General features: G+C 40.1%; 1 protein-coding gene across 3 annotated transcripts in view; it reads left to right on the forward strand.

Annotated features, from left to right (window-relative positions):
* Positions 1–23,309, forward strand: part of OLFM2 (olfactomedin 2) — a 275,974-nt gene extending 252,665 nt beyond the window's left edge. For all 3 annotated transcript variants that reach the window (XM_087956555.1, XM_026673848.2, XM_026673847.2), the window contains exons 5-6: positions 5,276–5,382; positions 22,205–23,309. In XM_087956555.1, the coding sequence (XP_087812681.1) occupies positions 5,276–5,382; positions 22,205–22,882 (785 nt within the window). In that variant the 3' untranslated portion in view covers positions 22,883–23,309. The remainder of the gene's footprint in view (positions 1–5,275; positions 5,383–22,204) is intronic.
* The last annotated feature ends 261 nt before the right edge of the window (positions 23,310–23,570 follow it).

The following is a 23,570-nucleotide window of genomic DNA, read 5'->3' on the forward strand; positions in this document are numbered from 1 at the left end:
GGGATTTGAATTTGAGCTTGTATTCTGCTTGGTTGTCAGACTCCCATGGGCAACTCTGTAGGCTGTCCTGAGTTCCAGGCTTGGTCTAGCCTTGCTGGATGATTTATGCCCTTAAAAGGGCTTTTGGCAATTGCTATAGCTTTACCTGGAGATCTTTCTTATGTAAAGTATTCTGGCCCAGGCCTTAATGGGCCCACCCATGAACAAAGGTGGGGGTGAGTTTCTGCTTCTGAGTTTTTACTCTTTTTAGAGGAAATATTCTGCCTTTTTAATATTTCCTAGGCTATTTCAATTTTCTAGGAGAGGGGTGGGTGCTAACTTCCTATAACTCCACTTTCCTGTCTGCCAAGCATAATTACCTGGTCTGAATTTCCAGTTTCAAATAGACTTGCCATCTTTTCCTCACATCAACTGACCATGGAAATTAATTCTAAGGAGACTAGCTTTACTCCTCTGGAGTGGGAATTAACAACAGTCCAGAACTTTAGCACGATGCTTTAAAACATGATCTAAATAACAACCACCACCACCATCCAATATTCCTGCCAAAAATGCAAACTATCCCAGGGGATTTGATAATTTTGTCTATTCAGGATGATTCAGGTTATTGATCAGATTTTCAACTGTGTTGATCATATTTTCCCTTGGAGACAGAATACAAAAAAGCAGAATGGAGCTTGAAATTGGGTTAGTAGGATCTGAAGAGTTCTTTCACAACTGAAATTTTTGTAATAGCTTCCCATCTTTCATGAGCCAATTATCTTGTTTAGAGATTAACCAGGGATCTCCAGACTGAGAGTAGGTGATATTTTTCTCATTTTGCCTGTAGCAGACTTGAAATAGGAAGTCTGGGTACTATTATTGTCACTATTTTTATAACTGCCAGTGTGCATGATATTTTGCTAGATAAAATAAAACGGTGTCTTATTATAAGCTCTGAAGATTTTACACATTAGGGCTCTTGTTCTTTTTTTGCCCACAAAAATTGCTTGCCCAGGGGTTGTGATTGATGGTTGCCAGTTATCTTTGCGAATAACTGTGCCAACACCATAATCACAACAAGGATATTTTTCAAATGCTTTCTGTATGATATATCTAGGCAACACTCACATAACTGAGTTGTTATTAATACAAATCTGCCTAACCTGCTTGCACAGTTTTATCTGCCATTGGGCAAAAATGTTTTGGACGTGTAATTTTTATCAGTAGTGGCAGGCAAAAAGGAACAAAGACTAACCTGGAAATGGAGTTTTGTTTGGCCTATGTAATTTCTCCCAGCCTTAATTTCACCGAATTTCAGTGAAAGCAAGGTAAAATAACAGAAAGTAGTGTAAGCAGAGAACAAAGGTATGCCCAAGAGTGAAAGAAGGCAGGAGGCTCAAGATAAGCACTGTGCTACCTTTATAAGCCTTCCTATAAGTAGAGATAGCCATCCAGAGCAGTAGCTTAGTCCTAGAGCACATCTTGTATGTGCAAGAATTTGGTGGCTCAGATCCCAAGAAGATCTGGAAGTGTCCCTGTCTTTCCTGCCTGATGCTCTCCCAATAGGTTAAGGTACATCTCCCATCATTCCCAGCCAGCAGTCAAGGATCCCTAAAGATGAAGTTCAGAGTAACCAGGGGAGACTAAGCCAGTGGAAATTGGTACAAATAATAATGAGCTAATGAACTGATTTGAATTCACCATAAAGCAATGTCTTGCTTTCTCATTGCATGCAACAGGAAGTTGTTATTCTTACTTCCTTTTAAGATTGTTTCTTGAAGCTTGGATGCTCATAGACAGGAGTTGTTCATATCTCCACATGTTTGTTTTTAAAAGCAAAGGAACCATGCTTCTTTCCTGGTTATACCCAGTTCAGCATGGTTTTTCCATTTAATCTGCTTGCTGTTTGCCCTATCCCTTAAAAACAAAGGGGGGGAGGTTGGGTCAAAAAAACCACATAGAATTTGACCATTGAACTTTCATTTGATATTGCATGAAGTAGGAACTCTCCAAAACATAATGATTCTCAAAAAACAGGCAGCTAAGCTTCTGCTGAACATTTATATATGTCTCTCTGGTTCCCTTCAGCCCATGTAGCTGGGCACGTAGACCACAGCCAAGGGAACAAAATGTACCCAAATTTGCAGGGATGCCATAGGCCAAAAGGAGAGTGAAGTAACCGCCTGAGGCAGCAGCAGCTGAAAGCTGAGGGTAGCAATTTGGTGGGGAGGGCCTTCTAAGGTAGACTGTTCTCTAGAGTTGCAGTGCCCTCATTTCCAGAATTGAATAAACATTCATCTGCCAATCTGGTTAGTTTCTACATATTGAATAAGGAGAGGGTATCCGCCTAGTCTTTCTCTGCTGACAGCAACATGTATTGGAAAAGCTTTGGTAGCATTTTGAAAATCTTGCAGGTTATTGAAAGTTTTCTTAATTTCATCAGTAGATCAAGACTTGTAGCTCACTCTGTTCACTAGAGCCTTTTGGCAGAAGTGGGCTGCACTTTTGTTGACAAGGGGTTCGCTGGCCGTGACCATGTGGGCTCACTTGCTTTGCTCACACGCACCACTTTGGGGCTGAAACGCAGCTTCAAATAGGCAGCTAATTGACTCAGGCAGCTCCAGTAAGTATAGCAGGGCAGTGCGGCACTCGCCTGGGCGGGGGAAAAGTTAGTTATTTAGGGAAAGCATAGCACAAGAGCAGGTGGGTGGGCCCAGCCAGAGATCACAAATGGGGGATTGCCCGAACCTCGCTGACCATCCAGTGCCTTTTGGAGAAGTTGCTGACATTTTCCTCATGATGAGCAATGGGATAAAAAGTGGAAAAAAACAAACAAACATTCAAATATATTCCAAAGTACAGATGTTTTAAAGAATAACCAACAATAAATAAATATAAATATAAATATAAATATAAATATAATATTATATATATATATATATATATATATATATATATATATATATATATATATATATATATATATATATATATATATATATATATATATAAAAAGCTTAATTTAGGCAATGTGGCAGTCACCTGTCTTGAAGCCCACCAAGTTCTCTGCCTTACCTGATACTTATGGGAAGCTGACATACTTCAGAACCAAGACAGCCAGACTGCTCTTGAATTTTTAGAATTCCTTAAACCTGAATTCCTTCAGGCATTTTTGAAAAATAAAAAAGATGAGTGACCGTAGTCCAGTGCCACTATTTTAGAATGTACTGGCATGTCCAGAAAAGAGGCCAATTGTAGTCAAAACAAATATCCTGACTTTATAAGATACAGCAAGAAGCAACATAAGATGTTGGTTTTGTGATAAATGGGTCTTTGGGGACACATTATGTACTTCATGGCAATCCTTTGATGGAGAGCTTCCATAGCAGGCTCTTAAAATGTCACCCCTCCAAAACTTTGCCTCCTTGTAGTTTCGTCATGAGTGAAGATCCAGCTACTTCCAAAGTTTAAGAATCCTTGCTTCCCTACTGCCAGCAGATTGCATCCTTAGATGGTAGCAAGGAAAACTTTGTTGCCAGGTAACAGATAAAACAGGGTTTTGCAGTCCAGATCTGGTGACCCTATGTTTGCCTAATAGAGAAGGATCATTATATGGCCCACTTTTGTATAATAATTTAAAATGTTTCATAATAGAGTCTGTTCAATCATGCAGCATGACTTCCACCCAGGAGTACACTACATCTGAGGAAAAATAGGGTTATATGCAGTGGTGGGATTGGAATGACTTAACATCCAGTTCTCTGGCTGGGTAGGTGTGGCCGGTTGGTCATGTGACTGGGTGAGTGACATCACTCATCACACTCAGCCCCGCCTCCTGGCCACTCACAAAGACAGAGATAGGATTCAGCCAGCTGAAGCTAATCCCACTGCTGATTGGCCCCGCTCCCACCCATTTTTTGCCTCTTTTTGGGCATTTTGGGGGCATTTTCAGGCCATTTTGGGTCATTTTTGACCTGAAAAATGGCCCAAAAACCCGCCTGAAAACACCCCAAAAGACAGTTCAAAAATGGCCCCCAAAATGGCCAAAAAACCCAGGCCATTTTTCAGGCCATTTTCAGGATGTTTTTCAGGATGTTTTCAGGCCTTTTTGGGGAGCATTTGCAGGGCATTTTTGGGCCGTTTTCAGACTGTTTTCTGGGCCATTTTTGGTTAGGGTTAAGGTGATTCCTTAAAGATACTTTAGAATACATGGGAGACCAAACCTAATACATATTTGCAGCTCTTTAAAGCAGCCACATCTTTTCCCAAGATCATGCAATTGCAGCTTCTTGTGATCTGGGGAAAATGTCTTTGATTTTAAAAGTTGCAGGCCATGCTATCTGGCATGCATCAAATCACTTTTTGGGAACTGTATGCCAAATGCTGCAGAATCTTAACTTTTAATAATTTGTGAGGGATCTCAACATCTTCAGAGTGCGCTTTCAGAATTAACTTCATATATCATGTAACAATAATGTTAAATGTCAATAGTGTTAACAGTCTTCTTTTGACAAATACACATGGGAGATATAATTCCTTATTTATATTTTTTAAACCTCATAAATTTGAATTATTCGTAGCAGAGAGTGATTAAAAAGTGCTCGTCTTCCAGGTAAAATTAAAAGAAGAACAGAGGAAATGGTCTATTGAGAAAACAAAGGACAGTGGAATGATTGGGCACGAATTAATTTTTAAGCTATTGAAATTTAAGAATGTTAACAGTTCATTACTTACATATTTTCCTGGGATTATGGATTGTGTTATTGTAGTTTTCTTGTTGTTAGTATTTGGCCCTACTGTAAAATAAAAGTCCACATTTTTCTGTTTTTAATGAGGACACAGTGTCTCTAGGGCTAATAAAAGATACAAGATTGATTGGAAAACAAATCTAGCTTCTAGGCCACAGTAGGACATTCCCTGCTTGCATCTAACAAACAGAACAAACATGCCCTAGTAGCATCTCTTTAAGTTGTCATTAAGTTGCCAGCCCACAATGAGACAGGTTTAAATTATCCTTAACTTGCACCAATATTAACGCAGCATTTTCCCATTCTGGCATTTTCTAAGGGAAGCTGTGTGAAACCTTTTTGATATTGTCACTCATACCTTGGAGGGAATTCATGTCAGTGTCAGTGACTTGAGAGAAGAGCAATAAAATGGCATATTTCATGTTACTATATTTTTCCATTGACTCAGGGTGTTGGAGAAAGGGTGGTTGGGGGAGAAGAAAGATTTAATTCAGAGGTGGAGAAAGATTTCTCGTTCTCTGTGTCTCCTCTATTTTGCATTTCAGGTTGTGGAAAACTCACTGGAATAAGCAACCCCATTACTATCCGTGCATCTGGATCCAGATTTGGCTCTTGGATGACAGACACCATGGCTCCAAGTTCTGACAGCCGGGTGAGTGCGTGAGAAGGAAGTCACCTCACATCTAGCTGATTTCAAATTTGGGTGATTTCTAGGGAATCAAGGAGCTGGATTAAATGGTTCAGTTCCAGCAGAAAGCTGGCGTTCTCTAGTTCATTTTTTTTTTTTTTTTTGAAATTCAGCACAGATGGAATAAAACAGACCAACAACAACAAATCCTTCCCACTTATTTGATTTTGTTAGTTAAATACAACATAATAAGCACAATATGCTCAGCAACAGTGGAAAGCATAAGCTGTGGACAACACCTGCTACTCAGCATGTTGTTGTTTCTCTCAGTTGCAAATTACGGCATTAGTGCAAAGGAGAGAAAAACAGCAAGGAATAAATATTGGAAGGCCATCTCTGGGGGAACTAGGAACTGGGGAAAGGAAGAGCCCTGTGAGGGTAGCCTCACTCCTTTACTTGTGAGGAAAGAAACCCATGATTAGCAGATTTGATGCATGATCATGTAGATCAGGGATGTCAAACTCAATGCCTGCAGGGTGCTTAGATCTGGTCCACAGGGCCAGCCTGGAAATAGCAAAAGATTGGCCCATGGTGCCTCTGGTAGTAAAAATAGGGCACAGGGGGGCGGGTGACCGGTTTTGCCTGGCAGGGTGCAGCAGGAGGCCATTCAAGCCAAAAACAGGGCGCCCATGGCCCCCCACATCTCATTTTGGCCGGCAGAATGCTGCAGGATGGCCTCTGTCCTGTCTTCTTCCCCCCACCCCACCCCCAGCCAGGCCACGGAGAACAACTACAATACTGATCCGGCCCTCCAAGAAATCCAGTTTGACACCACTGCTGTAGATCATCTCTCCTTCTTTCCATTTCTCCCAGTAGTTGCTAGTACAGTTTTGGCCCAAGCTACTTTCAAAGGACTGAAGCATGATGCACCCACTGAACCTTTTTTACTCATTGAAGAGACATAGTTTCAGCACTGTAGGCTATAGCATAATTTTCACTGACATGGTCTTTTCTCTTCCCCCTCCCTCCAGTTATTATGGCAGTGGGCTTGGATTGTTGCCCTGCATATCTCTGGAAGAAGAAAACAGCCATTGGGGAACTTAATTTGGGACAAGGTTTTTGTTGTGAGGAAAAAAAGGGCTAGTTTTTTACCTCCTTGCCTAGATGCAGAGTAACTTCCATTATCAGGGTCATAAAAGGGGGTGCAGGATCATATCTGCATCATGCTATACTTTTATTTTCATGCCTTTATATATATATATATATATATAAATTGCACTCATCACTTTTCTGTAAGAGTCGGCCAGATGTGGACAAGGCTTCAGAGGTGATAAAGGAAAGAAAGCTTTTGCTATTGGGTGACAGGGTAAGAAGGGCAAAAAGTATTGGAGGACGGAGAAAGCACAGCTGAAGCTACCACCCACAGAAATCCTCAATTCAAAAGGGTTACAGCATTGGAAGAAACCACTAGGGTACCATGTACCAGAATATATTTCAACCTCATGGCCTTTGCTGAATCTTGGCCATGAGGTTGAAATATACGTTGGATTATAGTTCTGACAATATGCCAGGAAAAATTGGAATAGCAATATTGACTTTAAACATATTTCTTAACCATTTTGGATAGTTCTCCTACTAATCTGAAAACACTTCTTATTTCTATTCATGCATGTGTGTGTGTGTGTGTGTGTGTGCGCGTGCCCACGTGCGTGACTGTGTATATACACAGAAAAATACAGAAATTCTTTTTTGTCCCAGTAGGAGTACACAATTCCTTTGGTCAGCATCTTTCGCAGTTTAATTTATATTGGTTTTGCAGTTTGCCTTAATTGATGTGCTATGAGAAACAACTAGCCTTGAAAGTGGCTACTCTCGTCCCTGGAAAGTTCAGTCAAAACCCTTATTGTAGGCAATAATTGGAGAAGGGATAACAAAAAAAAAATGGATGGGAAAATCATCTTTGTGATGACAGGACTGAAGAAAGGGAAAGAGGCACCTTGTTTTCAAGTCGTGTCCATCAGCAGCTGATTTGTTGCTTAACAGTTTTGTAATTGAGAAGGCTATAAAAAGGGGGCTTATTTCATGCTTGTGGCATGAACTCGGAGGAGAGATAGAGAGCAGGATAGAGAGATGGGAAGTGGAGGGGGAGCAGAGAATTGAAATAGATTGAGCAAAGAAAGAAAGAAAAGAAATGAAAAGGGCATCTTCAAGTGACAGATTCAGTCATCTTTACAAATAGGTTCAGATCTTCCCATCAAGTAAAAGAGAGAGAGAGAGAGAGAGAGAGAGGGAAGGAGAGAAAGGAGGCCTGGAAAGTGAGAGGGTGGTCCCCTTGACTTATACATCCAAAGCCCAATAAATTATACTCCAAGAGATGCAGCCCTCTGAACCCACCCAAAAAAGCTTTATCTCCATAATGTAAAAAATGGGATAAGCAAGCTTTTGACGGACCTGTTGCTTCATTAATTAATCTGGGTGGAGACCATGGAAATTTGATGCCAGATGGCTGAGGATGCCTCAGACATTTAAGCAGGGCGAGAGTTTTCAGATTTGTCTGATTGGACAGATTTGGGGTTTCTTGCTCTTCCCCTCATTGTGTTAAGCATATTTGGGTTGTACAATACATGGCTAGTACACGACATTCTTAGAAGCTTAGAATAACAGAGTTAGAAGGGACCTTGGTAGGTTATCTAGTCCAACTCCCTGCTCAAACAGGAGACCCTGTACCATTTCTGACAAGTAGCTGTCCAATCTCTTCTTGAAAGCCTCCAGTGATGAAACACCCACAACTTCTGGAGACAAGCCGTTCCACTGGTTAATTGTCCTCACTGTCACAAAATTTCTCCTTATTTCACATCCACTGTTCCGTGTCTGGCCTTTGGGTGCTTTGGAAAATAGGTTGTCCCCCTCTTCTCTGTGACAGCCCCTCAATTATTGGAACACTGCTATCATGTCATCCCTCGTCCTTCTTTTCACAGTTCTTCCAAGCATTCATTTTATATATTTAGCCTCCAGGAACCTAATTATTGTTGTTCTTCTCTGCATTCTTTCTAGAATCTCAACATATTTTTATATCATGGTGACCAAAACTGGATGCAATATTCTAGATGTGGCCTTTCTAAGACTTTATACTGGTACTAATACCTCATGTGATCTTGATTCAATCCCTCTTTTAAATTCAATTTAGGATTGCATTGGCTTTTTTGGCTGCTGTTGGCTCATACTTAATTGATTATCCACTAGGACTCCAATATCGCTGTCATGGTTACTGCTATTAAGCCAGGTTTCACCTAATCCATACATGTCATTTTGGTTTTTCTTGTCTAAGTGTAAGATTTTACTTTTCTCTACATTGAATTTCATTTTGTTAAATAGGGGCCTATGTTCAAGTCTGTTGAAATTCCATCTGGTGATGCTGTCTATCCCATTTTTTTCTAGCTTACCAAAAAGCAGGTTGCGGTCTACTTTGTCAAATGCCTTACTGAAGTCTAAGTATACTATGTCCACAGCATTTCGCTGGTCTACTAATTTAATTAAATGACTAATTTTGTCAAAGAATGAAATAAAATTGATTTGGCATGATCAGTTTTAACAAACTTGTTTCTAGATGTTTACAGATCTATTTTTGTTGTTGTTGTTGTTGTTGTTGTTGTTGATTTCCAGTATCTTTCCAGGTATTGATGGATGTTAGGCTGATTGGTCTGTAGTTTTCTGGGTCTGATTTTTTCCCCTTTTTTGAAGATGGGAACTACATCAACTCTTCCAATCCTCAGGTAGTGCTCCAGGAATTTTGAAATACATGGTACAGTGGTTCTGAGATGACATCTGCCAGCTCCTTCAGTACTCTGGGAAGTAATCTGTCAGGTCCCAGTGATTTATATTCATCAAGATCAGACAGCTGCTCTCTTACCATTTTCTTACTTATTTTCATTTTTATTTCAAGTCTGTCTTTTACGGTTATGTTTTTCGTAGTTTGGGCTATAGTTTCTTTTTGCGTCAAGACTGCTGCAAAGAATAAGTTAAACAGCTATGCTTTCTCTCTACTACCTGTCTACTACCTGCCATCTTCTCTCTTTAGTGGACTGACTGTTTCCTTGACTTTTTTTCCTGTTATTTATATGTTGAAAGAAACTTTTTTTTTATTATCTTTGATTTTTGTTGAAGTCTTTGTTCATATTGAGCCTTTGCTTTCCTGACTTCATTTTTGCAGATTATGGATGTCTGCTGATATTCTGCCTTAGTGTCCCTCTTTCCCTTTTTAATGTTTATCCTTTTAATCTTTCAGTTTATCAGAGAGATCTTTGTGCAACCATGCTGGTTTTTTCTTGGATTTCTTGTTTTTCTTTTTCAGTCGTATTGTGCTGCACTGGACTTTTATGATAATATTTTTCAGAGTTGCTTCTTGGGTTGTTTTCCCCTTTAGGATTTTCATCCAAGGAACTTTTCCAAAGCTCCCTCCGAGTTTATTAAAATCAGCTCTTTTAAAATCTAAGAGTCTGGTATGGTTATATTCTATTGCTTCTATTTGCATTGTGTTGAATTCCAGTATGACATGGTCACTCTCACCCAAGGTTCCTGAAGTTTCAACTCCCTCTTCTTCTCTGCTAGTAAGAATTAAGTCCAGTATGGCTATCCCTCTAGTTGCCTCCTCTTCCTTTTGGACAACAAAGTTGTCAGCTACGTTTGTCAGGAACCTTTTCGATCTCTCATTTGATGCAGAATTAGTCTTCCAGTTGATATCAGGGAAATTAAAGTCCCCCATTATTATTGCAGTATGTTTCCTACATATATTTGTTAATTGGTTAGCAACAAGTACATCTATTTTTCTGCCTAGTTGGGGGCCTATAAGGGAGTGATGCAAAAAGAATTGTATCCACATCTGCCAATTCTTTAAGATACCCTTAGGATTCTGTAAAGTCATGGAGTGGTGATCCTGAGGAGCAGTCTGGAAACCTTGGTCCATCTACCATAGTTTGGTAACATCTGCACAACTAGCCAAGTTTTTCTAGGTTTTCTAAAGAGCCAGAGAATGTGCTTGACTAATTTGGGGTTCCTCCCCCCCATGTAACATGGAGTTTTCCCCTACAAGGGGTAGTGGAAGCAATTGGTACCAGGAGGAAATAATGCACAGAATCCCAGAATTAGAATCTGGAGAGTGTAACCTTTATTATCCATGCAATAGAGTTATATACTGCTTCGCAGTGCTTTATAACCCGCTCTAAGCGGTAATGAAGTTGCAATGAAGAAGCAATGATGAAGTTGCAATTAATAATAATTAAAAAACAAAAATCTAGGCGTTTCCATGGGAGGACTCACAACCCATTTCCCTTTAGCCCCAGAGACCCAACTCACTTTTTCCTGCCACCTGACTGATAATCACCAGTGAGGAGGGAGTTGGACTAGAAGACCTCCACGGTCCCTTCCAATTCTGTTTTCTGTTTAATATCTTTCCCTGCTGTGGTTAAAGAGAAAGCCATTATGTTCAGTAGGCAGAAGTAGCCAAGATACTCTCCCTAACCCTGCTCGATGCCACTCTACTCAACCGAGTCTCTCCACTCATGTGGCTCCAAAGGACCCCATTGAGGCCAAGATAATTCTACCCCTTTCTGAAGGAAAAATCTCCTTTCAGAAGAGAGAGGGATGACTTCAGAGGAAGTGGAAAGGTGTTAGCGCAACAAGTCATCATGTAGCAGTTCTATATCATTCCCCAATTTCGAGTGGAAAATCCATCGGCTGAATTTGATGCATGCATTTCAATGCACAACTTTCTTTGCAGATTGCCTTGACCTTGTGAAGGGTTTCCAAGATGTTGTGTTATTTTATCTATCTTTTAACTGCCATAATCTTTCCATGGTGGTTTTACTGCATAAAATCAATGCAATTCAGAACCAAAACCACATTAATATACATAGCAATTTTAACTGAACCAATTACAATAACATACAATCTTGAAATGCCCCGCAGCCAACAATAAATCGATAAAAATCCAGACAATAGAAGGATTTTGGCTTTTGTTTCTGTTTTTTTTTACAAAACCTTTGAAAAGCAACCCTACCTTGAACCTGGCTTATATATCTTGAGGGAGAAATCTCAAAGCCATGACTATGATGGGCCTGGGCTGAATAAATGGTATAAATAAAACACCATCAAATTTAAGGGACACCCACAGATAATGCCTTTGTGGGTCTCACCCTTCCTCATGGCTAATTTTTCCCCTTGTTATTTCTCCTGTTTTCTTTAACTAGTATAGTCAGTAAATGGCAGGTTATAAATCAAACAAGCCAAAAGACAGATAAATAACAGGTCTTCCTGTTGGGTGAAAACAAATGTTGGGCCGTTGGAGATTTTCATTTCAGAAGTTGTGGGGTGGGGTTCAGCTACCCTCAAATCAGTATTGACTTTTCCCACTTCACAGACAAGTCTTTGCAGTTTTCATGGCAAGTTTTTTCAGAAGTGGTTTTCCCTTGGCTCCTGTTGAGAGAGAGTAACTGGTCCAAAGTTACCCAGCTGGCTTTGTACCTAAGGCATAACTAAACTTCATGGTCTCCTCGTTTCTAGCCTGATGCCTTAACCGCTATACCAAACTGACCCCTCTCAGGAAAAATATGATATAAAAAAAAATGAAAATACATTTAGAAGGGCTTCCTTGCTCATTCCTGTTACAAATTATAGAATCTGTTACAAATTATAGAATCTGTTACAAATTATGGAATCTACGTTTACATAGGACGTTCTTATTATTATCTAAAGCAAGATAGCAAGCTGTGATCTCCCCCCACCCATCCCATGATGTTGGTGAGCCAAAACTCTGAGCATCTCTTGTCATTGTTCAGGCTGGTTATGGCTGCTGTCATTCAGCATTATCAAAAGAGCTGGTAAAATATTTATTTATGGACTTCCATGTGAACTGATGTTGAAATGAATAAGTGTGAAAGCCATGCTATAATTTTGTAGAACCACTGTTTCACAGTTTTCAAGGACTTGGCAAAGTGTTTTGAATCTCTGATGAATGATTTATGGAGAAGAAAACCTAACATCACCCATCTTGCATCTGCACACAACGATGTATATCCAACTGAGCTTCCTAAAAGAGAACAAGGAGAACTTGGTCTCATCTGATCATCTTCCAAGCATGAAACCAATCTTGCCTGCTTCTTTGCCACCAACAACATTTTTTCAGTTATTAAAAACTACTCAGGCATTTAATCATGAGAAAAGAGTGAAAATGTGCTTTAACTCAGTAAATTAAAGGAGATAAAACTTTTATTAAAACACACATAAATCATCTGATATGTTTACTCAGCCTCTACAGCTGAGCTTCTGGGCAACATAAAGCTGAGTGAAAATGATTGGGAGGAGAAATTGGGATGGCAGGAAGCCCACACTGTGTATTTGGAGAGCCTTTCGAAGCTGATATTTGCAGATCCATTTTTCTCCAATTATGGAATCATGGATAATGAAATGAATTAGCCAAGTATGAACTATTGGCCGTGGTGGCTGAGAACCATAGGCAATGTAATCCAGTGCATCCGGAACATACAGGATAGGGACAACTGAATTTCACTGCCAATGCTTTCCATGAGTACAAGTAGCATTGTACTGCCTATGTATTGCCTATTTGTGAAAAGGTGTGTAGTTCAAGTCCTAGTAGTAATTATGTAAAATATAGTGGGTTGCTGTTTGGGAATGAGTTTTTTAAGTGGTCTTCCCCAATTCTGGAATGCCCTCCTTCACGTGGAACAACTCATCTCTAATTTCTGCATTGTGCAAAAACATTTTTATCTTCCTAGGCCTTTTAACAGTGTACTTTAATATTTTATCAACCCTGCAGAGTTAATTTATTTTATTTTGGTTGCTTTTTGCTGCTTAGAAATTGTAGCTGTTTGTATTATTAGCTGCTGCTGTTGGTTTACATTTTTAATTTATGTTTTTAGGTAGTGATTTGAATGTATTTGTGTATGTCCCCTGGGGAATAACTTCATTTTGAATAGGCAAAACATAGGAAAGTTTTCAATAAGTAAAGACCAGCCAGCATGTGTTGGATACAGATTCAGGTCTAACTTTCTGCCTGAAAGTTGTTTATATGCAATGTATTAATTACAGCTTGCTAGTTGTTTATGAAAAGAATTAGCATACATTTCTGTCACCTGTAATTTAGATTGCCACAATCCAAGGAAGGCTGAATTACATTTAAACAATCATATTATTCCTTTTAGAAGGATAAGTAGTGTTATGCAAAGTACAGGAAAAGAACAAAAAAATGTTATGTCAGAAATGTTTAAGGCATGAGATAAGAACAGGAAGAAGGAACAGAGCCAAAATCTATTCATACCAATCCATTCACTTTATCTCACCATACTTTTTTTCCTTGCTGACCTTCCATTCCAAGCCATACATTGACTCATTCATTACCTTTTGTTCTTTTTGAGGATCTCATTGACTCCATCCATCTATGACATTTCAGCCCCTTTCCTTCGCTGTCAGAACACTGCATATATTTCCTAGTTGGTGACATGCAGGTAATGATAGCTTGGCCTGTGAGGTAATCAATATGAGAAATCCTAGCTTGCACTGAAGAATGTGTGTATGTCGGGGTATCTTTGAAACCCATTTTATGCTCATATAATTTTGCATTGTATTGAACTTTCTGAAAGCATTGATCAAATTTTAGTATAAGAACCATTAGAATGAATCTGTTTCCAGAGCTGCTCATTTCATCATTTGCATCTCCACCATGGCTCCCACACTGTCATGGTGAGATTGTGGCAATTATTCATGGTTTAAGAAAGTGGTAAAATGTGGTGGAATAGTTAAAATGTTGGAGTAGACTTGGAGAGTTCCAGATTCAAGCCGTAGAAGATTCAAGTCTGCCATGGAAATATATCTGGATGATTTTGAAGTAGTCACTCTATAAGCTCGTCCTATCTCACTGGATTGTTATTTTGAGGATGAAAAGAAGGGAGATTCCCCTGTGAGTGGGATAGGATTTTAAGAACTCAAATACATAAACATTGAAGACTGGCATCAGCTTCCTCTCCTTTCAAAGTTTTGATTCTTTGAAGCCAATTGGGGAATAATATTTATTTGCATCTTCACTCAGTTTCCATCCTACAGGACCTATACAATGATCAAGCAAATGTTTGCAAGTAACTTTTTTTTTCTAGCTGACATTTCCATCTGGGGCCTCAGAAAGCACTTAAGTCTCCTTTGAGATATTTTGCAGGTTTCCCCTCTCCCTTTCTTTGGAGAGAATATAGGGAAAGAGATTTTTAAACTTCAAAAGACATCCTCGCTTGAGCTTTCAATGAGAAGAAAAGCTACAGATTAGATGCTGTGCAGAACCAGACTGAAGCAGGGAGATGAAGGCAGCTTAATGTTTTAAAGAGGAATGAAAGGGAAACAGATCCCTGGAGATGTGGGCACTACTTCCTTTGTGTCCCAGGATCAAGCTACAGACAGAGAAACCTACAGCAAAATCTCTAACCTTGGCTTCTCTATTTCACAAACTTTGGACTCAATAGCAAAATTTGTAGTTTTGGCATTTGCTCAGGGCTGAGGAAAGAGACAACGGTGTCCTGACAAACTGTAACAACCAAGATGGAACAAACGTTTCTCCATTTTACATGCCAAGTTGCCCTTTTTTCCATCTCTGATTTTCCTCTGCAACCCTGACGACTGGGTTACTTGTCATCTCAGCAGGATTTATTTCTTGCCTCAGCACCATCCGAAAGAAAAATTGGAAACAGAGAGCAGAGAAAAAGGAACAACAAAGTGAAAATAAACTTGGCAGGCAAGGAAAAGGTTAAGTGATGCAAATGTCCCATCATGCAAACTTAGGATTATGGGCATTAGCCGAAACGATCGGAAATCCCCTAAGAAATTACTCTGGGCAAATTGTTTTTGCTGATTGCACTTCAGCTTCTTTAAATCAGAGGCTGCCCTTATTCATAGGGCATCAAATTAAAACTGGCTTTATAACTTATGGTCGCCAAATGTCTCTGGGGTGGAAAAAGAAATTGCCCTTAAGTGGTACCAGTAGCAATTATTTTAAAAGAATTAGAGAAGATCAGAGAAGATTTAACGGAAGTATGAGAAGCCATGAATATTGCAAACTGCTGAACAGATTATTCAACAAAGAAAGACAAGGCACTCATCTAGCATCTGTGATCACTACCCAACAATTTATCCTTAAGAATGCCCATACAGTTTTCCCTGGCTTTGAAATAATGTCTCAGGTAGGTTCTGTTTCATCAAACTAAAGGACAGATGATTTTTTTAAAAAATGATCCTTGATCTGTTCAGCAAGATATCAAGCCTGATTGGATCATAAGGATATAGCATGATCCTGCCTTGAATGTTTTTTATCCAAGTGAAAAGTCATGACATACATTTAATAAAACAATTAAAATAAAATAATAAAACAAAACAGAAATTTAACGTAGACGTTCAAGGAGTCCCATATATCCTTGAATGCCTCAAGGGGAGAGTAAGAGTCTTATGGAACCTTTTCCCAAGTAGCAATCAAGTATTAAGTCATCAAGTAAACAGGCCAGTTAAAGTGATCCAACAGGGAGACAGATTAGAGGTAGCAAGAGGTGTTTTGCAGAGTCACAGGGCATACTCTCCAAAAATAGAACAAAACAAGAGAGAGTTGCAAATAATTAGCATACAGTAAAAGATCACTTAAGGGGGGAAAACTGTATTAAATTAATTTTGTTGTGATTTCTGTATCTGATTCGGCCAAATATGATATTTGGCCTGGAGATACTGGTACTTGTAATGGATTGCTTTATTCTCAATCATAGCAAACCATCATGATGCCAAAACAATGACCCATATACAATGCAAATGCCACCATGACACCCTTTCAAGGAATACATTGCAGCATTTGTAAGATGTCACCTTTATGTCTCCATTGCACTTCCCTGAACTCATTTACACCACATTTATTTCTTCATAATGAAAGTTACCATTAGGGAAATTTTCTCTGAAAAATGGCCTGCTCACAGTCATCACAACCAGTATGCGGTTACTGATTGGGTTTCTACATGGTACTAAACAGTTATGTAGATTGTCTCATTTGGGCAAGGGTAATCATGTTTGAATCTTGCTTTTCTAAAATATATGCTATGGCTTGGTGCTCTGTGTCAACTTGGCCACTGTGACTAGGGGTGGGATTCAAATTTTTTAACTACCGGTTCTGTGGGTGTGGCTTAGTTGGTGGGCATGGCTTAGTCTCATGTTATTGGCTGGGTGTGGCCAACTCAACATCACTCACATTGAGGCACACATCTCCTCGCCTATTCTCTCATGACTATGGGGATGCTGCAACAGTCATAAGTGTGAAAAATGGTCATAAGTCACTTTTTTCAGTGCCATTGTAACTTTGAATGATCACTCCACACAAGCAAAGTACCAGCAAAGGAGGAAAAAAAAACTCCAGAGAAGTTCCTGAGATAGGAAGTCCAGTTCTGCCAAGAATGTAATAGGGGTTAATGGAGGCAGTTTCTGTAAGCAACACCAGAATGTTTCCTTCCTGCCTTCCTTACAGGATTAGGCCAGTAATTTCTTCTAGCAACCAGTTCTCCGAACTGCTTAGAATGTTAACAATCGGTTCTAGTGAATAGATGCGAACCTGTAGAATCCCACCCCTGACTGTGACTAATTCAGTAAGTCAGGCATTAACATCAAGTGTTAAGTTTGGTCGGGGACCATAATAGCATTTCTGTTCTCTTTTGCACTGTTTGTTCTATCAAGTGTGAACCCAACCTCTTTCCAGCTTTTTATACATGGTGTGGTCCCATTCTATGACCAGGCATTATTTACAGCAGCAGCAGAAGCCCGTTCTACTTTCGATGCCTCTGCATTTCTACTGCTTTTTATCCCCATCTTCTTTTTTTGAAATAGACTTTATTGAACTTTTATTACATAAAAAACATAAGAAATATATCACTCAATAACAGCTATTTGTAGTGCTTATCATATGACAATAACTCATGCATTATTTACAGGTATTAATTTATGTGTAATTACATTCTTATTCTATTACTTATATTTAATAATTACCTATCTTTAATCTATCTCCGATCTATCCAGCTATACCATTGTTCCCATACCTTATAAAATATTGAAGCTTCTTTATCTTTTAAACTCAGTGTTAATTTATCCATTTCAGCACTCTTTTTATCCCCATCTTCTAGCATCCTAGACAATTAGATCTGTCTTTGCTGAACTTTTAAGTCTTTATGTGTTGTCTGTGGGTGTGTTGTTCTTTTTGTGCTCATTTCAAATAATTGCATCATTAGATCCTATGCACCTGAATCTGAGAGTACCATTCGTTTGTTTGTTGTTTTGTTTGTTTTATTTTAACTCCTGGGCAATTGGCTACATGCCACCAAATTGTCTCTTCCACACAACTGCTGAAGGCCTTTTCCTCCCAGCCGCCATTTATTTTCCCTTTGCTTCTGGCAGCATCCTCTGCACCAAAATCATCTTATGCCTATATTTCCCAGTCAGCAAATACATAAGGGTAAGTGCTATAATCCTTTCAGACCTCATGCTTGCCATCATTAAATTACAGTCAATGATTTATGAATAGCTGGTTCATTTCCTTGAGAGGTTCTTGAAGATTCCCATTTGTCAAGATGACCCCCCCCCACCTGCCAATCACTGTCCTGCCATTACTCTTTAAGTGAGATGTTGCCATGTAGCTTTATCCATCCCGAGCTTTCCTAATATAGTAGGAGGATCTCGGTTCCCTGGACCTTGTGCCAGGGCCAGCTATGGCAAACTCTAGAAGGGATGGAGAAGTTGCCATTCATTCAATCTCATTATGGGCTGTGCCAAATGCATTTCTTGTTGTTTTTTCTCTTGCTTGACTGCAACCAGATAGATAGTAAAGGGAAAGTAGCACCGTGAGCAATATGAGTTCATGGATCATATTTTGAACACAAACTTCCAAACACAGAACAAGCAGGAAAGATCGATGGCTGTATGAGAGTGCTGTCAAGGACTCAAACAGCAGCAGGAAATCTGCAGCTCTTCAGTGTGGCCCATAGCTGCATGGATGCAGGCAGGATTTATTTCTAATTTGCAGGTGATTAAATAAGCTCATCTTCCCAAACAAGATTTTCATACCTGGACCCAGATGCTGAATGCTGGCTAAATAATCACTTCTTACTCATGCTAAAATCCATTCCTTTTTGTATAGACACTCTATAAAACAAAAATTATCGCCTTGTTTTACTCATCCTCACAAAATACTGGTAGCTCCCTGTGAATGCCTTTCCCTCATAACAGACAGCCACATGGGCTGGAAATACATTTTTCTTTCTATAATTGATTTTGTTGTTGTTCTTATTATTATAATCCAAAGCACATGGCCTGTTTGCTCAATAATTCCAAAAGAATCCCCTGGCATCAGAAAATTAGTGACAAAATCAGTGGTGGCATTCTACCAGTTCGGCCCGGTTCTGCCGAGCCGGTAGCAGTGATGAGCAGCGGAGACCAAACTGGTTCTCTCTCTCCGCCGCTCTGATGTTTGGGCCCACCTGCCCGCCTGGGCTCCCATACTTACCTTTATCCTCTGAATTTAAAGCGCAGCTGCTTTACACAGCACAGCAGAGTGCCGCGTGGCAGCTGCTGAAGCAACCGGGATTGTGCAGGCTTGCAGGAGATGAGTTAGGACGCCTCTGCGCCTGCGCAAAGTGCGCGTTTTGACGCACGCATGCAGGCAAAGTGTGTGCATGCGCGCAAAGCACGCCCACCAAGCCACACCCACCGAACCGGTGGTAAAAATATTTGAATCCCACCACAGGACAGAATCCCTTCAGTTGATTAGGAATGTAAGATATAAGAGACATAAAGAAAAACAATGAGATGAGATGAACCCCAGAATTTGGAGGAGACCGGATGGTAAGAATGCAATGCATTCTGGAACTGAGTAACTGGAAAACTCAGCAGCAGCAGGAATATTTCTTTGAAAAAAAAAATGCTTCCTGTTGCTAACGCCAGGAAATGCTGCATTCTTATACCAAGCAGCATAATCAATAAAGATAAATTCTGCAGTATTGGGGTGGGTGGGGAGAGGACAGAAAGTGTCAGATTCACTCCTCCTCGTCTTCTAGATCAGGGATCTCCAACCTTGGCCACTTTAAGACTTGTGGACTTCAACTCCCAGAATTCTGGGAGTTGAAGTCCACAAGTCTTAAAGTGGCCAAGGTTGGAAACCCCTGCTCTAGATTGTGCTTGCACCACAGACAATATTGGCAAACCACGAAAGTACCTTGGCAACCTTAACAATTGTTTTAAACCTCTTCAGCCATCAACCCTGCTGTTCATCAGGCTAATAAAGGGTGTTGTAGCTCAAAGCAACTGCAGGGCACCATGTTAGAGATGTCGGAGAAGACATTCTGACTCTATGGAAGGTGGGTATTTAAAAAATTGGTCTTTTCATCCTGGCAATAATGATGATGGTAGTGAGGATGATGGGCATCACCACAATGATTGTGATTTTAGTGCTGCTGAAGGATACTTCTTGCACAGCTGCTCACTCTCAAGGAACCCTTAAGGCAATAAGAAGAGTCAAGATTTAAAATGTACAATGCAGCTATTATAGAATGGATGCTAAAAACAATGTGCTTTGTAAGTTTGAACACTTCAGCACAGCCACAGGCTTCCCTCACCTTTCTTGCCCTCTGCAAGCAGTTTCACAATGCTTGAGTGTCTTCGTTGCTACTCCAGCTAAGCTTGGCCAGTAGAAACTGTGGATTCTTTGCTGCTTTTCTTTTGGTTTCAAACTCCTGGCCCTGAGAAGACCCCTGCCCCACAGTTCTAGAGGGCATACTACTAAACTGGTTTCACAGCATTTCCGTGAGACCAGGGCTTGGATCGACTGTGCTGCTGGAAAACTTGATTTCTTGCCATAGGGGGGTAATATGGGCACAGGGCACGGTGTTTTGGTGTCAAAGAGTTTTTGTTTTCAGGTGGAATGAATCAGGATGGTTTTTGGCATCAGACCCACAGGATCCCTTTGTGCAGAAACCCAGGTTAGGAAGAGAAAAGGTGATTCAGAGCACACATGAGAGGGCATGTAAGGATGTAATTCCTTAAGTCGAATGCATCTTTTCCTGGGGTCACACAACAGAACACGCCCAAGTAAAGGTGCATCTCCTTGAAGGAGCTGTCAAGGCACTTTTTTGCCTTGGAGTTCAAATCTCAGCCTTAAGAGAATTCGAAATTTCAGAGGGAGAGAATGTGCCATCATAAGCAAAGCTCATACCAATGATTACTCATTCCATCATGGTACTGAGAAACGTTCCTCTATGACAGGGGTGTCAAACTCATGGCATCACAGCATCATGTGATGTATGGCAACTCCCCCCCCCCCCGTTTGCTAAAATGGGGTGGGTGTGGCCAGTGTGTGACACACCCAGCCCAGAGGCTGGGAGTTTGACAGCCCTGTTCTATATTATTTCTATCCATAGTTCAACTGAAGTCTTTTCCTCCTTTGAGGAAATGTCCACTGCCTTGATTTCAACCACTTAACAGTAAATAGTATGAAATGATTTGCATCATGTCTTTCTCTTAGAAAAAAAGAGTTGATCTCTTAATATGTAAGGAAAAGAAGTGTGTGTGTGTGTGCGTGCACATTCGTGTGCATGCATGTGAACACATGGGGGGGGCGTGTGTAGGAATGCAATAGGCGAATATTCTTGATTCCCAAAGAAACCATATTTTAAAAAATAACCTCTTCGGGGTTAAAGCCTAATTAATATTTGATAAATAATCTTGAATAGCTTTATAGCAAAGAAAACATTTTTTTTTAGATATACGTTGTATCAACCATAAATATTCATTCATTTTGCTACCGTAGGCTTACATCCTGCTCTAATCTTTAATGGACTCTGAGCAGCTTACATTCCTACCCTAATAAATAAGGGGTCAAAATAACAAAAATAATCAATGCTCAAAATAATTTTCCAATGTTGAGAAACCCTATATTAATGTAGATTTTTACACAAGAGGAATCTCTTTCATACAATCGTCCCCCTCAAACCTACATTTCCAGTATAGTAATGGCTGCCTTCTGAAAGCAGTGTTCCGGTCAGGAACACTGACTGAGCTCATTATCAACTGGTCAACTGCTGCCAAATTCCAATGGCCAAGCTGGGTCTGGTTAGGATATATGATCCTGTGGGATGGTATTGAAGCAGCTGCTATAAAGCTTAAGAGACCAGAATGTCTCAAAAAGGAGAGTCCTCTTTATATTTCAAAGCAGGGATGATCATCCCAGAGACAATATATGACCCTTTGAGCTGCAAAACCTTGGACAACCACATGATGGCAGTAAGTGGTTATCTCTAACAGTCATCTGCATTTTCAGAGGTAACTAGGTAGCCCTTTGGACCTGAATCCAAGATGATAAAATTTCAGTCTTAGGGTGTAATCCTATTTTTGAGGCCAATTCAAAAATCAAGTCACATTGAATTCAATAGGCCCAAGTTAGTAGCTATAGAATTATAATGTTACTGGTGTCTTTGCACAACATACAAATCCCAAAGAAACCAACTACATTCAAGCTGAGCATGTTTTGCGAGGGCAGATAGTGTTATTTGCTTATAGTTCCTGTGAAACCTCCACCCACCACCACCACCACCAAAAAAAAAAAAGGGTTTTGGTGAAAAATCCATGCTTTGGGGCACTTTTACTATTGGAAAGTTGCCATTTTGATTTTTAGTTTGGGCCTGAAAGTATCTTTGGCTTGCTCTGCCTTTTTCTCTCTCTGCTGAGGCCATTGGGAAATTAAAAGTGTTGCCTCATTAAATTCATTGTGTTTTTTCCTCAGGTGTGGTATATGGATGGCTATTACAAAGGCCGCCGTGTCCTTGAGTATCGTACCCTGAATGACTTCATCACAGGGCAAAATTTTGTCCAGCACTTGCTGCCTCACCCTTGGGCAGGCACTGGCCACGTGGTTTTCAACGGATCCCTCTACTACAACAAGTATCAGAGCAACATTGTGGTGAAGTACCATTTCCGTTCACGGAGTATTGTTGTACAACGCAGCCTCAACACGGCTGGCTACAACAACACATTCCCATATTCCTGGGGTGGTTTCTCTGACATCGACTTCATGGTGGACGAGAATGGACTCTGGGCAGTTTACACCACCAACCAAAATGCTGGCAACATTGTGGTGAGCAGGATGGACCCCATGACACTGGAGATACTACGCAGCTGGGACACTGGCTACCCCAAGCGGAGCGCAGGAGAATCCTTCATGATTTGCGGGACCCTCTATGTGACAAATTCACACCTGGCTGGGGCAAAAATCTATTTTGCCTACTACACAAACACTTCTAGCTATGAGTACACAGATATTCCCTTCCACAATCAATATTCCCACATATCCATGTTGGACTACAATCCCCGGGAGAGAGTTCTCTACACCTGGAACAATGGCCACCAGGTCATCTACAATGTGACTCTCTTCCATGTTATCAAGACTTCAGGGGAATTATAATACTGTGATCGAAGAGACCTGAAGAAGCTTGGTGGTCATTTTGTTCATTTTCTCTGTTATCTTAGGGAGGGTGGGGGGTACTGCCATCAAATTTTGGTCTAGGAAAAAACTCGATGGCCTGGGAAAACTCCATAATGCCGTTATTTCTATATAATAAATGAAATGAATTTCATCTTTCTTTCTTTTTCTTTCTTTCTTTCTTTCTTTCTTTCTTTCTTTCTTTCTTTCTTTCTTTCTTTCTTTCTTTCTTTCTTTCTTTCTTTCTTTCTTTTTCTTTCTTTTTCTTTTCACTTTTTCTCTCTCCTGTGGTTGATGGTGCATGGATCTGATTTAGGGCTTCTTTGGGTGGGGAGGGCTTTTTTATTTTATTTTTGGATCGGTTTTATTTTACTTATTTACCAATGGCAAATAAAGACAGTCTCATTGAGATTGGAAGAGTTTGGGCCTTTCTTGGTTCAAATGAGTCACTTGCCTCAAGGGAAATATTTAGGCTCATATCTGGAATACAGTGGTTGGCTTTTCATCAAGAAACTCTGCATCTTCACCAAGAAACAGCAGAATAAATTTTGTCTTTGAAGCAGGTTCTTCCTCTAATACATTTCCCCATACTGCTGAAGTTGATTTTATTATCTACCAATTCTCATAGCAAATTGTTTGTCTTTCTTTTCTCCAAAGAGAACATTTTATC

Source organism: Notechis scutatus, chromosome 2 (assembly GCF_049901735.1).
Source record: "Notechis scutatus isolate UNSWTSFEM ecotype Mainland chromosome 2, rNotScu1.2, whole genome shotgun sequence".
NCBI lineage: Eukaryota > Metazoa > Chordata > Lepidosauria > Squamata > Elapidae > Notechis > Notechis scutatus.